Source organism: Crocodylus porosus, unplaced genomic scaffold (assembly GCF_001723895.1).
Source record: "Crocodylus porosus isolate Cpor-Errol unplaced genomic scaffold, CroPor_comp1, whole genome shotgun sequence".
NCBI classification, from domain to species: domain Eukaryota; kingdom Metazoa; phylum Chordata; order Crocodylia; family Crocodylidae; genus Crocodylus; species Crocodylus porosus.
In genome coordinates, this window is record NW_017728910.1 from 43,431,172 (window position 1) to 43,447,062 (window position 15,891).

The 15,891-nt window shown below is 41.6% G+C and overlaps 1 protein-coding gene across 1 annotated transcript in view; it reads left to right on the forward strand.

The window, feature by feature from the left end:
* The first annotated feature begins 2,396 nt into the window (after positions 1-2,396).
* The window catches only part of RBP1 (retinol binding protein 1), a 30,265-nt gene continuing 16,770 nt past the window's right edge, over positions 2,397-15,891 (forward strand). The window contains exons 1-2 of the mRNA XM_019533088.1: positions 2,397-2,774; positions 3,405-3,583. Of these exons, the coding sequence (XP_019388633.1) occupies positions 2,702-2,774; positions 3,405-3,583 (252 nt within the window). The 5' untranslated portion in view covers positions 2,397-2,701. The remainder of the gene's footprint in view (positions 2,775-3,404; positions 3,584-15,891) is intronic.

Sequence of the window (15,891 nt, forward strand, 5' to 3'; positions counted from 1 at the left end):
CCTATTAGTCCGGCTGTATTTGTGCCTGAGGAGGGATTGCCTAACTCAGCAGTATCCTTTAGGTTACTGGATAACTCAAATGGAAAAGAATATGGGTTTTACGTCTAAAACAAAAGATTACTGCATACTATGACTGTATGCAACTCAGATGGTACTGCTCACATGAGAGGATAACTAAGAAGCTCATTTTGCACCTGTCAAGTTTTACCAGACATGCTAAGCCTCTACATGTCTGTTCCACCACATTCTTAGCTAACATCTTACTGATCCAGTAAAATTCATTGTACTGGATCATAGAATGAAAATGAGAGGTTAGTATGGGAGTAGGAGCAACTTGAAATGCAGGAGGAGTTATGGCTCTAATGAAAGAGGAGGAGTGAGGAAAGATTTATGCAGATGACTTATCTCCCCTTCCAGGCAGATATGCTAGGATGTACAGGGAGGACTGGAGCTCCAGGCACCACACCCACTATGTGGGTAGTCCTAATGTGTTCATGCAAGTGGGTAAGGAAATCTTTCCTCCTAGAATCACTTAGAAAGAATAGACTTCTGCCACTCTTACTCACAGTGAGTGGTCTCATGTGACACAATTGTTTGGCTGAAATAAATAGACCTGTTTGCATAGTATGCTTCTGCATATGATGAATATAGAATCTGGATCTAAATTACGACCTACTTAAATATTGCAAAATGACTTGCATTTTACTGTAATGTTTCATAGATTTCATAGACTTTAGGGCTGGTAGGGACCTCAGAATATCATCGAGTCCAGCCCTCTGCCCCAGGAAGTCAGCTGGGGTCACAGGATCCCAGCAAGATGCACATCCTCTCCCTCTGGCATTTCAGAGGGCCCCAGGAGGGAGGGGCTAGCATAGATCAAAGGGACTACATTATTCAGTACCAGGTATAGTTCATATTTAAGTGATGTCTTATACCAAATTAAAACTTCAAATGACCCTTTGGGCACTGATCCGCCCTGAGAGATTCAGTGCATTAAATATCTTGGTACGTGTATGCAATAGAGATCTGGCTGGGGGTGTCCAAAGGTAGCTATGAGAGAGGGTGAAGAAAACTTTGCCAGGTTGTGTGCATCTCCTTTCACATGCAGGAATTGCTTCACTTCAAAGTCCAATTGGCAGCACTGCCCTGAAGTCTCGGTGAGAAAAGGGGATGATTTTGGGAATACTGATCAAACTCTCATTTCAGGCTGTTAAGCTATTAAACTGTATATTGCATTTTCTCCTTTCTGAATACTGAAGTGTATGTTTATCAGTGATGACCAAATTGAAAAGCACCTTTAGGAATTCAGCTTTTCAAATGTTTAATGAATGGAGAGATGCCAACCTGGTTCTTCCTTCCCACTCCTGGACTTGGAACAGAAGACTGAAGGATTTGCAATGCTGTGTCATACTGTAGAGTCAAGCAGGAACCAACGTTTACATAAGTCTTTGCACTAGAATGAAATCTCACTATCATACTCCAGCCCAAACATATGTAGCTTATCTGGACATATAGGAATACTTTATAGATGCAAGCTATTTGTCATGCAATGACATATTGTTTTAGAATAATGCAGTAGTATCACTAGCTTCTCACTTAATCATTTCAACAAAAGTCAGTGGGTCTCTGTGATGTTCTACTTTGGCCTGTTGGAACATTGTTCATATTCCCTTAAGTGAAAGCATGCACTGGGTGCATCTACACATGTCCCCCATGGTGCAGTTCTTATTGCTTAAGAAAGTACTAAATGACAGTACAGTAACAGCCACTACTGCGCCATCCCAGTGATGCACGGGTATTTTTAAACACGTTGTCACTGTAGTGATGCACTACAGCAAAGCACCTTACTGCCATGGCAACAGCATTGGCATCACAGTTCGTGCCTGCCAACGCTACATCGCTGTAGCAATGAGCTGCATTGCTGTAGCGCATTACTGCAGTGATGAAGCATCACGTGTAGATGTGCCCACTGATTAATAAAAACATGCAACACTGATTAAGACTTTGGACAATAACTACAATTAGCCATCATTCCATAATGACAACCTCTGCTACTAATTACCCACTTTTTCTAAGCCTTCACCTAAGCAGTTAATACTTCAGCCTTTCCTCCAACCCTCTTTTCTGAGAGTTAAGCAGAGCATGTAGAGCAAATTAGATTGTTTAACATCACATGCACAATTATTTTCCTTGGTAGAACTTGTGTGAATCCTCTTCTGATGGGAAGGAGGTAAGGACAACACTGAAATGTTCTCAGATCAAAACGCCTGGATTTGTCTGCAAAAACCACCCAAATTGTCTACTACTGATAGCCACTCATTTTAACACCCATCCATGTGCCAAGGCCAGCTGACTTGTTTATTTGTAAGTAGTATGAGGGGGATGGAATATTACAGACAAAATGAATACCCAGATAACCAGTAGTCTTGCAGAAATAGTAGGGAAGGGAAAAAGAACATTTTCCATTTAAATCAAGCCATCCTGCTGTCATTAAAAATCTAAGTAGTTCAGCTTTGTGGAAGGATTTAATGGTAGCACTTCAGTCATAATCAGCTTAGAAGGACTCGCATGACTGTGGTCTGAAGAACAGAAAAAAGAAGCCAGAGTTCAAACTCACTGCAGAAACAGGCACTGAGCTGTGTGGTGCAGAATCAACACACTGTCCTGAAGGGTTGGTTTTTGGCTATTGTATGCACCAGAAATGCCTGTGGATTTCAGTGGTTACTGGAAAATGGTCAGCAATGAAAATTTTGAGGAGTATATGAAAGCATTAGGTAAGATTCCCTTCATATTTCTTTGATCGGTATTAGTAAAATGCCACCTTAGGACTGAGGTGAATCTTTTTCTTCTGTACAATCACAGCAGCATCTTTTTAGCGCTTTCTTTAAAAAAGAAAATACTTCCTTCACTAGGATTTGCTAACGAAAAATGTTTTGAAGGAACCTTTTTGCTTTTCACCATGCTAAAGCTGACCTCTCCAGAAATTATGCTGCAGAATATGAAGATTCAAAAAGCAGCTTTTCCGACTTCTAAAATCTTTGCAGAAGAGAAAGTGTTGTGTGAACTCAAAGGGTGCTTGGCGAGTAGACATGTAAAATGCTTATACTTCTATAGCAATTATAGTAAACTATTAATTATAGTAATTAATTACTAGTTGGATTTCATCTCATATTTATTTTCAGCTGCTGCTTAGTTTAGTAGCAAGTTTTAGCCAACAGTATTAAGTTGCAGTTCTTCCCTCCCCCCACACCACAGGATTCATTCAAGCAAATTCACTTACTATGAATTTTAGAGTTGTCAGTTAAACATTTATGTAGGTTGTAATTCATTTCAAGGTCTACAAAGTCTTGTATTATAGTAGATTCAAGATTTACAACTGAGCTATTTTTTTCCCCCTTTTTCAGATGTAAACATTGCTGTAAGAAAAATAGCAAACTTGCTAAAACCTGACAAAGACATCATTCAGAAAGGGGATCATATGATCATTAAAACGCTAAGTACTTTTAGAAACTACATCATGGAATTTGATATAGGAAAGGAGTTTGAGGAGGATTTGACTGGACTGGATGATCGCAAATGCATGGTAAGAATGAGAACTGTTACTAGTATGTGACAGAGAAAAAAGATAAGGAATAATTAATACTGATACTAAGTCTTGCAAGGAGTGCACTTGCAAGACATCTTGGAATGTTTTCTGTATTGCACAGCTTTACTGGGAGAGTACCACAAGGGCATTTTAACCTGCCTGTACAAAAAAGGTATGTGTTAAACTTGAACATGAATCTATTTCTTTTATTAAAGGAGAGACACTTAATTCACACTTTCTCTAGTATAAAGCAGCTGTACAGAGATATTTTCTGTTCAAAAAGTCATTTACAGACAAATTCTACCAGCGTTACACCGAGTAGCACTTTGCTACATAAACAGTCCATTGATTTCAGGGTCTGTCAGGTCTGCAAGAATAGCAGGAAGGTGGCCTCCTGTGCTTAGAAACTGCTGCTGCTCCTGTCCTCTGTCTCTCTCTCCCCTTCCTGCTTCCATGGAGATCTTGAATGGAGCACTAAAGAGAGCACACTTAGTTCCATCCATTTCAAAAAACAAAACCACAGTGAATGTTGCCGTCAGTAAATGGCAACATGAGCTCTCTTTTATGAGCTTTATCCTCTTGCCAAAGAGACTAATATTTTGGAACTTGTGACTAATAATGCCAATTAGCAGAAGAGACTCAAGAATATCAAGCTGCTTAGCTGAGTCAGAGCCCTGGATGTTTTCTTTCCCATTAGTCTGAGGGCATGACATTTCTGCAGTCTCCCAGAGTGAAGGAGTTGCTGACAAGCAAGAGAAAATTATTTTAGAAGCCGCTGCAGCAGGAAAAAAAAAAAAGAGTAGAAATGAAATAACAGGATCCCATTCTTAGAAAAACTGGCCATCTCTATGACTGATCAATACACTTTTCTAACACCAGGATATACAAGTCTACATTTGATCCTGTTATGGTATGAAAGGGCAGGATTTTGAGACCCAGTAAAGGGGACTCCACTAGAGCACAGAAAAAATATGTAAAAAGTTAAGAAAGTAAGGCCAAGGAAAACGGCTATTTGTTTGGAAAAAGTGGTACAGTACAAAGCTGTAGTTCTGGTTACTGGAAGCTTGAAGGCCTAGGTTCAGCAAAAGACTTATGCAGAATTTGGGGGCTTAAGTCCAGGACTGTGATGCCCAAAATCCTAGCACTTAAAGGCTATGGATGTGTACATTTTCACATAGAGGGTTCCCTGTACATCTACAAGTTTGCTTGCATGTGTTCCCTGAACTGCAACTGCCTTGGTATCCACCACTGCCAAAAGCTTGATTAGGATCCAAAAAATAAGTATTCCCCTAAGGCAGTGGTTCCCAATCTTTTTTTTTTTTCCTGTGGACCAACACAGGAGCAGGACAGGACACACGGAGCCGGCTGCCTCCCTCCCAGGGCTCCCCTGCCCCCCAGCTTTAACCCTGCACGTGACTGCCAGTGGCAGAAGCCACTTGACCTGGCAGATGGACAGTGGTTGGGTCCCTCTGCCCTAAGGGACCCAATCTGGGCCTAATACATCTGAAGCAGTAAGCTCCCACAACACAATGGGGTCCTGACCATATTCATTCAAAAAACACAGCTGAACGACATGGACGGGTTGCTGCCCTGCTTTCATACAGTATCTTAGTGCTCACTGGTTGAACTTCCTTCTCAGCCTCAAGTAAGGTCACAGATGCAGGGATGGGGAGAGGGGAAGTATTTTCTGTATCCTCCTATTGAACATGTACCACTTTGCCAGAAAGAATTCAAGTTTCATTGGGCTAGAGAGAGGCAACAAGAGAGCACAACTGTATGACCCAGGGATTGGGGCACTCCTCTGGGAAAGTGAGATGGCCTCTTAGGCATTTTATCCAGCAACAGTTTAATGTAAAAATAAATAACCCTGGAGGTGGAATTTGGAACCCCAAACTCCCCTTTCCCTGATGATCACCCCAATTCCTGAGTTCTTGTTTAAAAGGAGCAGCGGCTCCACTCCTTCTCCAACTAATACGAGATGGACTTAGGCACCCTATTTTAGAAAAGGATTGCACGCTGCAAATTCCTATCTGACAGCATGTCCCTGCAGCCAAGAGCTAGATGCCTAGGCCCCCAGACTCAACTTTTTAAGCATTTCAGCCTCAACTTTTTCCTCAAGGTTCCTACTGGCTATCTTATACAGTTCCCTGTTCAGCATAATGGTTCTTATGAATCTCATTCTGTGCACTTAACTCTGTGTGTGCTATGTGAGGAGCTCAGATACTTCCCAGCCTTACCTCAATCCATGGAAAAATCATGGAACAGATCCTCAAGGAATCTATTTCCAAGAAATTGGAATGAGGTAATCAGGAACAGTCCTGATCACCTTATCAGGCATGATGTGTCCATGGATTCACAAAGGACACGTCATGCCTGACCAACCTGATTGCCTTCTATGATGAGATGACTGCCTGTCTGGATATGGGGAGACCAGTGGATATGGTATACATTGATTTTAGCAAGGCTTTTGGTATGATCTCCAACAACATTCTCACAGGCAAGCTAAAGAAGTATGGGCTGGATGAATGGACTGCAAGGTAGATAGAAAACTGGCTACAGCATCGGGCTCAGAGAGTAGTAATCAGTGACTATGTCTAGTTGGTAGCAAGTATCAAGTGGAGTGCCCCAGGCATCTGTCCTGGGTTCAGTTTTATTCAATATAGAATCATATAATATATATCTTCATCAATGACCTGGGAGATGGCACAGAGTGCACCCTTAGCAAGCCTGCAGATGACACCAAGCTGGGAGGGGGAGGGGTGCGGGGAGTAGTAGATATGCTGGAGGGTAGGACTAGGATTTAAAGTGACCTAAGCAAATTGGGGGATTGGGCCAAAAGGGGTCTTATGAGGTTCAACAAGGACAAGTGCAAAGCCCTGCACTTAGGACGGAACAATCCCATGCCCTGATAAAGGCTGGGGGCTGACTGGCTGGGAAGCAGCTCTGCAGAAAAGGACCTGGGGGTTACACTGGACAATACGCTAAATATGAGCCAACAGTGTGCCTTTGTTGCCTAGAAGGCTAACAGCATACTGGGCTGCACTGGTATGAGTGTTGCCAGTAGGTCAAGGGAAGTGATTATTCCCCTCTATTCAGCACTGGTGAGGCCACATCTGGAGTACTGTGTTCAGTTTTGGGGCCCCTACTACAGAAAGGATATAGACAAATTGGAAAGTCCAGTGGAAGGCAATGAAAATGGTGATGGGGCTGTAGCACATGACTTCTAAGGAGAGGCTGAGGGAACTGGGATTATTTAGTCTAGAGAAGAAAAGACAGGGAATTTAAAGCAGCCTTCAACTACCTAAAGGGGGTTTCAAAAAAGGATGGAGCTAGACTGTTCTCAGTGATGGAGGATGACTGAACAAGGAGCAATGGTCTCAAATTGCAGCAAGATAAAAAGTTTAGGCTAGATATTAGGAAAAATTCTCCCATTAGGAGGAGTAGTAAAACACTGGAACGGGTTGTGGAATCTCCATTCTTGGAGGTTTAAAACCTGGCTAGACAAAACCTTGGCTGAGATGATCTAGTTGGAGATAGTCCTGCTATGAGCCCAGGGGTAAACTAAATGACCTCCTGAGGTCACTCCCAACTCTAATTTTCCACGATTCTCTCAGGATCATGAATTCCAGTATGTGGGCTAGGGCTTAAGTCCTTTTGTGGCTCTGGTCCTGAGTCTCGATAGTGATATATTTAGTCAGGGCACACATAGTCAAAGCTTAAACTCACAACATCTGATCTGGTAATTCAACCTTGCTGTAGAAACCTGCATTTGGTTTTATTCAGATGTTCCAAGGTTGTAGTCAGAAATTGCAAGGAATATATCCACTCTTTCATTGTGGCCATTAGCACAGCACCATAAGCACATAGTGAGCTGCAGATGTGCATTCTTAATGTAAGCCCTTAAAGTTTCGTATCATCAGTGGAAGTATAGTGCTTCATATAAAATTATAAATGGAGATTGAAGATCAGAGCCTGACTTTTCCCAAGAAAGACACCTGGCAGTCTGGAGCCATCTCCAGGATCCCTCCGTACAGTGATGTCTTTAGTTGCTAACTAACTAATAAAGGGAATTAAAATAGCATCTGTATCTGGCTCATGTGAAATGAAGGATGCAAGAGACACTGGAACTACTTCTGCCTGGCATTCCTAGAGGCAAGTTACTAAAAAGATGCAGAGGAAGATGAAGCTACAGTCCAAACGCTTCCTCTCTTTCACACTAGCTTGAGTTAGGAAAGTGAGCATGAAGAAACTGGTTTTTCATCCAAATGCTTCGCTGATAGTAAAAACCCCCAAAACTAGAGAAGGCTACAGGGATCAAGAAAGAAAAATTCTCAAAGCAATGCATGTTATTTAGATATACTGATCTCCTCCTGCTGTTCACAAGACCTGGGAGTTTAATGATGCCTGTTATAACTAAGTAGGCAGATACAGGGATTGTGAGCAGTTTGTATGTTTGTTGCTTTGTTTCCCAAATTTCTGCACTGTTGGTAACTCTTGCTATTTTCTTGTAAGTCATACCACAAATGTGTTTTTTTTCTTACAGAGTATGTGAGAATCTCTTTTAAAAAGCTGAGTTGCTGTTTCTTATGGCAACACTGAAAATCTTGAGATACCCAGAATCCCAAATTTTGTATTTTCTTAAAAGCCTTGCAGTTTTTAAGCTGAACCCATCATTTTTGAGCACTTCTGAACCCAACATTTTTTGAGCATTTGGCAAGTCTGCTCGAAGTCCTCTTCTGCAATGAGGCAACAAAGAAATTTATGCTAATAAGTTACTGATTCAGCATTTGATTTTCAGAGTTGCTAAGCTCCTGTTGATCTGACTTGAACCTGAGGAGATTATTCAGGTGCCTAAAATAAGACTGTGCTTAAGTCAGGCCTTGCTGAGACTGGGCCATAATGAAAAATTATATTCAAATTTAGAACCTTTTGAACTAGGTCAACAGTCAGGACACACGACTTAATGCAGACAAGACAATACATCTCAACACCAATGCTCGTCAAAGTAAGCAAAGCGGTCAGAAGACCTTTATTGTAGAAGTCTTTGAAGCCATTAGTCCATGGCATATAGTTTATGAAGAAGAGCAAGATGAATTCAGAGAGAACTCAGAACAAGTTATAGTGGAAGAGCATAGTAAGATAGTTAGGAAAAAAAGCTTGACTTTGAAGGGGTCTATAGGATTATTCCAAGTTTTAATAGCATCTGTGATGAGCAAAGGCTGAAAAGATCAGGTTGAGTCTTATTAGAGAACCAGTTCTTTGTTGGAGTGTAAAGATGGTCAAAATGAATGGGATGGTAAAACAAATAAGGCTGGATATTGCTGGGCAACATTTGTTACGGTTCCCTCCCCAACTTAGTTTCTGCTAAGCATCAAGACTTGGTTACTGCAAAAGGCAAAACTGATAGTGCTTTGAAACTGTTGAAAGATACTGTCACCAATTTCATCTTGCCTCTGGGGTTTTTTGATTTTTTGCACCAACCCCATTTCGCTATGCCAAGACAGCTTTATGGATCTAATTCCTGAGGATTTTCATCGTGACTGCAGTATCAGAACTTAGGAGCTGTCGTAGCTTGGCTTTCTCTACAACACAAAATGATCAGGAAATTCTTACTTGCCCAAGCATATGAATAATAAATGTCATGGCTGCCATTACTCTCCACTCCCCACAAGCCAGTTACCAGAACAGGTCTAATTTTATTGTATCCAGTATCAGTTTAGAACTTTTTTTTGGTTGAAAGATAGTGAGAACTTAAAAAAATATATATATCAAACTTACATAAAAAGTTTCTGTACCAGAGGTGCTTGTTACTGGAGTATTTCAAGCCAAGGTGATCACAGTTCATTTAAGATTTTCTGCTGCTGTTCAGAAGCATAGGACCTCAGAGAAATGCAAAGACCCTTCTGGTTAGGCTTCAAAGGCGTATTTGTACATTTTGTAAAACCAAAAGAGAAAGAGAGCTGCCTACAGGGACACATGGGAATGCAGGAGAGGACGGAGACTAATTAGAGCTCCAGGTATCTTCAAAAGCAAAAATCGGTCTTCCATATGTTTCAAGTATTACAGAAACTGACTGCGGAGCAAGCTCTAGGTCACACTGTGGTTCAGCACATCTTAATCCTTATGAAATGCTAGCAGAGCACCTACTTTTGCAGCCTAGCTGTTGCTTTTTTCTAGCATTTTTCCTTTCCATATTACCTGGATCTGAATTAACTTCTCTTAAGCACAGAAACTGTGCTTCTATTTATTATCCAGATTGATGAGAAAGGATGGATTTGTGAAAGGTGAACTTTAAAACAGTTTGTAACTGTTCAAGTAATTATAATAGATTAAGAAAGAAGATTGATTAATGTAAGATTGATTACTCCTTTGGGATGGGAGGTGGGGGTCGCTGCATTCACTATGTACCTTACAAGATAAAATGCCAGGTTCTAGAAAAGAATAAATGCATTGTATAAATAAATACAATAACATTATATAAGTTATGTATTTGAGAAATAATATGTACATACATACATTCATGACTATGACAGGGTCTGATGATTTTAAGACTAAGGGGAGCCTTTTTTTCTAAATGAGTCTTTTCAGCAGGTTATTGATCATTTGATCAGCTCTATAATGCTTATGCATAATGGGGCAGAGCCTGTGACTGTTCTAAGCTTGTGAATTATGCAATTCCAATACAATTCCCTTGATTTTTGATAAATCCATAATTTCCTTTTATAATTGGAGCAAGCATCACTGGAGAACATAAGGTATAGAGCTTGTTCTATTCACAACTTAAGATGCATGTTATTGGCTAGATACCATTCCCTTATACTGCATTGTGTATTAAACAGATCAAATTAAATAATCCAAATAAATGCTGACAGTGCACAAATAACTACTTGCTTGAAGCCCTGCCCCCCCCCACTCAAGCAGGGATTCCCCCCTCTCTCCCACAGCACAGACCGGATCATAGTCAGCATGTGGTATGCTAGCTAACGCTGAGAGGTGTCTGTGCAAGGCAGACAAGACAATGTCCACTTACAGCTTTTTGGAGCTAATCAACAGGTCAGCTGGTAATGTTCCTTCATCGCTTCCTTGGAAAAGGTTGTTTAAGAAGAACTTGAACTAATAAGAGAAGTTTTTGTTTTCCAGATGGGGTGTTAAATGCTGTGTTATCAACTCCTTGTTGCCTCCCTCACTGGTCAGAAGCAGCGAGTGTGGGGGGGAGACTCCTCTCTAATCAGAGCATCCTGCCGGGGCCTGGCCACACACTGCCTTAGCTCAGCACTGGAAGGGAAGGGAGGGCTGTTCTAGCACTTCTCAGCTTCTTGCATGTGCCTGCATTTCTTCAGTCCAGGGGGAATATTTTTACAGTTACAAACCAGTTCAGCCTAGCCAGGTTAGAGTAACCTGCAACTACTGAATCAATTCAAACTCAGGCTTTTTGAATGTCTGTCCCTAGCCATTAAGCATTCACAGTCTAACTAAGCAGTAGGAATAATGCAAATTAGGTGCAGGGCTCCTAGAGCATAAAAATGCCATTATGTGCAATGTGCAGTGTTGGAGGGTTTGAAATATGTTTTCCTACAGATGGTACAGAGTTATACAAACTTTTCGTGCTGAAAACTAAAGCTAATCTAAACATCAATTTAATGTGCAGGGGAAAACAGGAAAGTACTAAAACTGGGTAGACATAGTTTTGTCTGTGTTTTGTTCTGAGTTTCCATGAGTCCTAAAACCCAAGAAGTGGCAAGATGCATGTCATAAGGAAACTCAAACCAGGTCCTGCAGCAACTGAAGGGTATTTTTTATGACTGCACAAGACTGGGGTCTCACTAAAATTATAAATATTATATAGACAGTGATATATAAGGCAGGGGAAGATTACACAGAGCCTAAATTGTTATTACTGTAATTGTCAATTACTTGTCATACAGGTAAGTTTAAACAATAAAGGGCCAGATTCTATTCCACTTATCAGGCACATAAGTAGGCTCCTACGGATGATCTAATTCCACCCTGCTTATGTCCTGGAGAGTTAATTCAAGAAGTGGGTTGGTCTTCCTCACTGTTTTTTGTGACTTGGTCTTAATGGCAAGCTGATGGTGCTACAGATGGATTTACAGCACCTTGATTGGGGTGGAATAGAATTGCACAAGGGTGCCTAAATCCATTTATATGCCCAGTAGATAGACCAGAACCTGACCTATGTATTTTAGAAATGATCCTAATCCTTCCTTCATGTAAGCTGAAACTGCAATTTGGCACATTATTGCAACACAGCCTAAGTACCAGCCTTTCTGCCTTTTCAAAAGGTGCTTACTGTTTCACTTGAATAAGAAAAAATTGTTATGCAAGGAATGAAGAGTGAAAGGAAATAGCATTCCAGAGAATGGCTAATTTCAGGTAGCAGCACAAGCGGTTCTAGACTGTCATAATATATATTTTTTGATTATACAATGTATCCCTGATCTACCCCATGCATTTCAGTTCCTGCACCCTCTTCTGGACATTTGTCTCCAATCACTATTTTATCTCCTTGTCACTTTAAGCATGGATTTGAAAGAGAAAGCAATCTCAATACTTAAGGCCTGACCCAGTGTGGCAGCTACTTTACTCTTGGATGTAAAGCCTGGTAATCCAGTCACAAGATGCATTGTTGGCACTGGAGATGCTGACAATTGTGAAAGCACAATATTGTGTGAGGTGCCTCACCTTTTGAACCTTTCATAACTTGACTGCAGTGAGCTTATTAATCAAGTACAAAGAGCCCACATCCTGGCCAGTTTGTCTTTCAGCAGAAATGGGGGCAGGGCCCTAATTGCACAATCATGTTCCAGGGTCCTATGAGCAGCAGAACTCTGTTGCCAGATCCCAGACATGTCAACCAGACAGACTTCTGAGAAATGCATTGTGGTATACACTGCCATCCTTTTTTTGGAGAGTCAACTATGCGGTTTCCATGTTGCAGATGCCATGAAAACTAAGGCCAGACAGCAGGATCTATAGAGGTGTAAACATGGGGAAAAGTAACTTTTCCTATTCTACCTCTAGCACTACCATAATATGGCCAGGGAGAACGAGTTCTACCAGCGATATGCACTGGGAGTGGGGTCCTGGTCCCCTTTCCTCCATTCCTGGTACCATTTATTGCTAAATTCCTTGCAGGGGGAAGAATGAGACTTCTGTGCATGCTTCCCTGGAAAAAACACAACTCAGTATGGCTTCTTGTGTGACCCCCTCCTGCACAGGCTGCATCTTTCAGCCACATTCTAACTTAATGGCTCACTCTCTTATCCACATATGTATCATCTACAGTAGCCTGCACCTTCCAGGTGCACTAAGTTCCATAAACAGAATAAGTAATACATTCATAGCAATAGAAAACAATGCTCTCAGCATGCAATAAATGTTTTGATAGCATACATACAATTTCTCTTCAGACAGGAACAGCTGCAGCATCTCTTCTACATGCCCTTTCTGACTGACTTGGGTTGACTCCAAAATGAAGGGAGAAACCAAAATATTTTAGTTCTATGTATACTGAAAAATCTTCCTATAATTTGAGAGAGTCATATGTTAAAAACCTTGATTTCCTTGCATCAAACTTCAGTTTATCTTGGCCTTCAAAAGAAGGTCGTTATGGAGCTCAAGTTTCTCTTGTGCTTGGGATACAGCATAGTTCCATATCACCTGTAGATCCATTGTATTTTTAAGAGCCTTGCTAGAATCCTGTTTGGCATATTTTTTCCAGCTGCTTACGGACACTGTATTTACCTAGAACCTTGTCAAGATTCAGGATTGTAAAGAAAATTCACTGGCTTCTCAGGCAACTAGAAAAGAGAGAGAAGTAGATTTCCTTACTGAAAATTCAGTGAACTTCATATCTTCTTCTCCTCCTCCTCTCCTCTTCTAGCATTGCATAGGCAGGGCCTGTTAGCACTTCAGCACCTAACAGACATCTTGGCACTTCCATTAAGTAATGTAAATGTAGTGAAGTCAACTTCATGGTGTACCTTTGAAATAAATCATATTTGTAACTGCAGTAGGACACATATTTTGGACTCGGAGGATCTGAGAGGTCCTGCAGCAACTGAAGGGCAGACTGTTTTATATACACACAGAGTAACAGAGTAAACTCCATTACAAAGCCTTTGTGCTTAATTCACCAATTCATCTCCAAGATGCTTTAGTATTCATAGCACCAGAGCTGATGAGAATCAAATATTTTGTTGATTCATTCAGTTGCTATGGTGACATTTAAGCATTTGATATTGAAAGAGCTTTTGGATATTTTGAAGCTATCTTTGATATCCTGATTTTATGACTTTCCATGTCTCCAATATTATTGGACCTGATTTCACTTTAAACTAAACCTAAAACTGTCCACTAAACAGGAATATATTTATTTGAGGGCTGCAGACAGGCTTTTGGGTATAAAGTACCCTTTGTCAGCAAGATCTGGATTCCTGAGGAAGAAAACTTTGTACCTAAAAGCCTGTCTATAGCCTCCCAACTATATAATTGGTCCAGTAAAAGAGATCCCGCACAAAAATCTAGCCTTGGATACCGGGCACTCTTTACTTGAATTGATTTCATTAAGACGACAGATGCTGAACATCCACAAGAACAGGCCCTGATTTAAACCTATCTTCAGGAAGAATCTGTGACTGGAAAGACAAATATTTTCCATGTTGGGCATTTGCTTACTGTATCACAAATCATGAACTTCAGGCATTTTACAAAGCATAAATCCAACCTGAACCTGTATATAGGTTCAGACATCAATAACTCACTTCTGGACGCGTCTGTAATCAAACAATCCATCCTAAACAAGATAAACTCATTTAAGCAGAGTCTACCTTCATTTGTTCTGAGTATGAACAGAGATTGTATCTGAGTGAAACGTCTGAGGCAACATGGTAAGACTACTCATGGTGAGGTAGCTCCTATAAAATACCATACTTTTGTCTCTAGAGTAAGGCAAGTATAGGGCACCCCAAAACCCTAGCCTCCACTACCTTCTGGGTAACTCCTTGGTTAGAGAAAGGCTAAGAGGCATCACCCTGACAGAAACATGCCCTCACTGAGGCTTTAAGCAGTCAGCAGTTCTTATCTGTTGTTCTCTGGCAAAAATTACAACCATCGAGGCACTGACCGACCATTTAGTTCTGCCTCAATGGTTTGAAGGGTGGGGAGACAGTAGGTTTTGTGTAGCCTCCACTCCACCATACTCTTGCCTAAGCATATGTGTCAAAGGTTTTGGACCCCACTAGATCTCTTACATGTACACCATGGGCACAGACAAGTGACAATTTTTGCCCAATCTGGCCACAGGAAGTAGTTTATAGCTGTGACCAAACACAAGTACACAGCTGCAGACATCTTAAAAATGGCTGATCAGGTGAAAACCTGAATCCTCATCGCATGAGGTACAGGGTAAAGACGTTTCAAAATGTATGGTCTTCTGTAACTTCTGTCTGTAGAGCTCCCAGCCTGTTGCTGTTTTCAGAATGGGAAGGGGGAAAGAGAGCAGAGGACGTTCAGTTGGGTTTTTTTCAGCCCCTTCCCCCAAGGGTGGGGCAGGTAGGTGTATTGGAGCCCCCAAGGTGGGGGGGGGCTCCAATTCACCTACCCCACCCTTCAGCACTGGCTGCAGAACCCCAAAAATGAGTTCCCTCCTCTATCTTTCCACCTTCCCACCCTGAAAACAGCAAGCACTGGCTGAAAGCCATGGCTACTGCTATGGGAACCTGGCTGCAGGCTCCCCACCAAAGCTAGGTTCCCCTCCCCCATGGAAAACAACAGTGAACTTCTGTTTGGTCTGGGGTAAAGTTATAACACTTCGCAGAGATCATTCTGAGTTACAGCTGGGAGCTGCACTTGGCATTGATGCCTACACAGTCATATGGACTGCAGATGGCTGAAGGGTCGCACTCAGAGGGTGGTGGTGCACGGGTCATATTTGACCTGGGGGGAAGTGGGCAGCGGAGTCTCCCCAGGGCTTGGTCCTTGGGCCTGCACTGTTCAATTTCTTTATCAGCAATTTGGACGACAGGGTGAAAAGCAATCTGTTTAAATTTACTGATGATACCAAAATTTGGGGTGAGGTGAGCATGCTAGTAGGGAGGGAAAGACTGTAGCAAGACTTGGATAGGTCACAGGGCTGGGCTAACAAAAACAGGATGTGTTTCAATACTGAAAAGTGCAGGGTGCTGCACTTCAGCAGTAGTAACCAGCAGCACACTTATAAGATGGGAAACTCCCTTCTTGAGAGCACGGAGGCAGAAAGGGATCTTGGAGTCATTACTGACTCC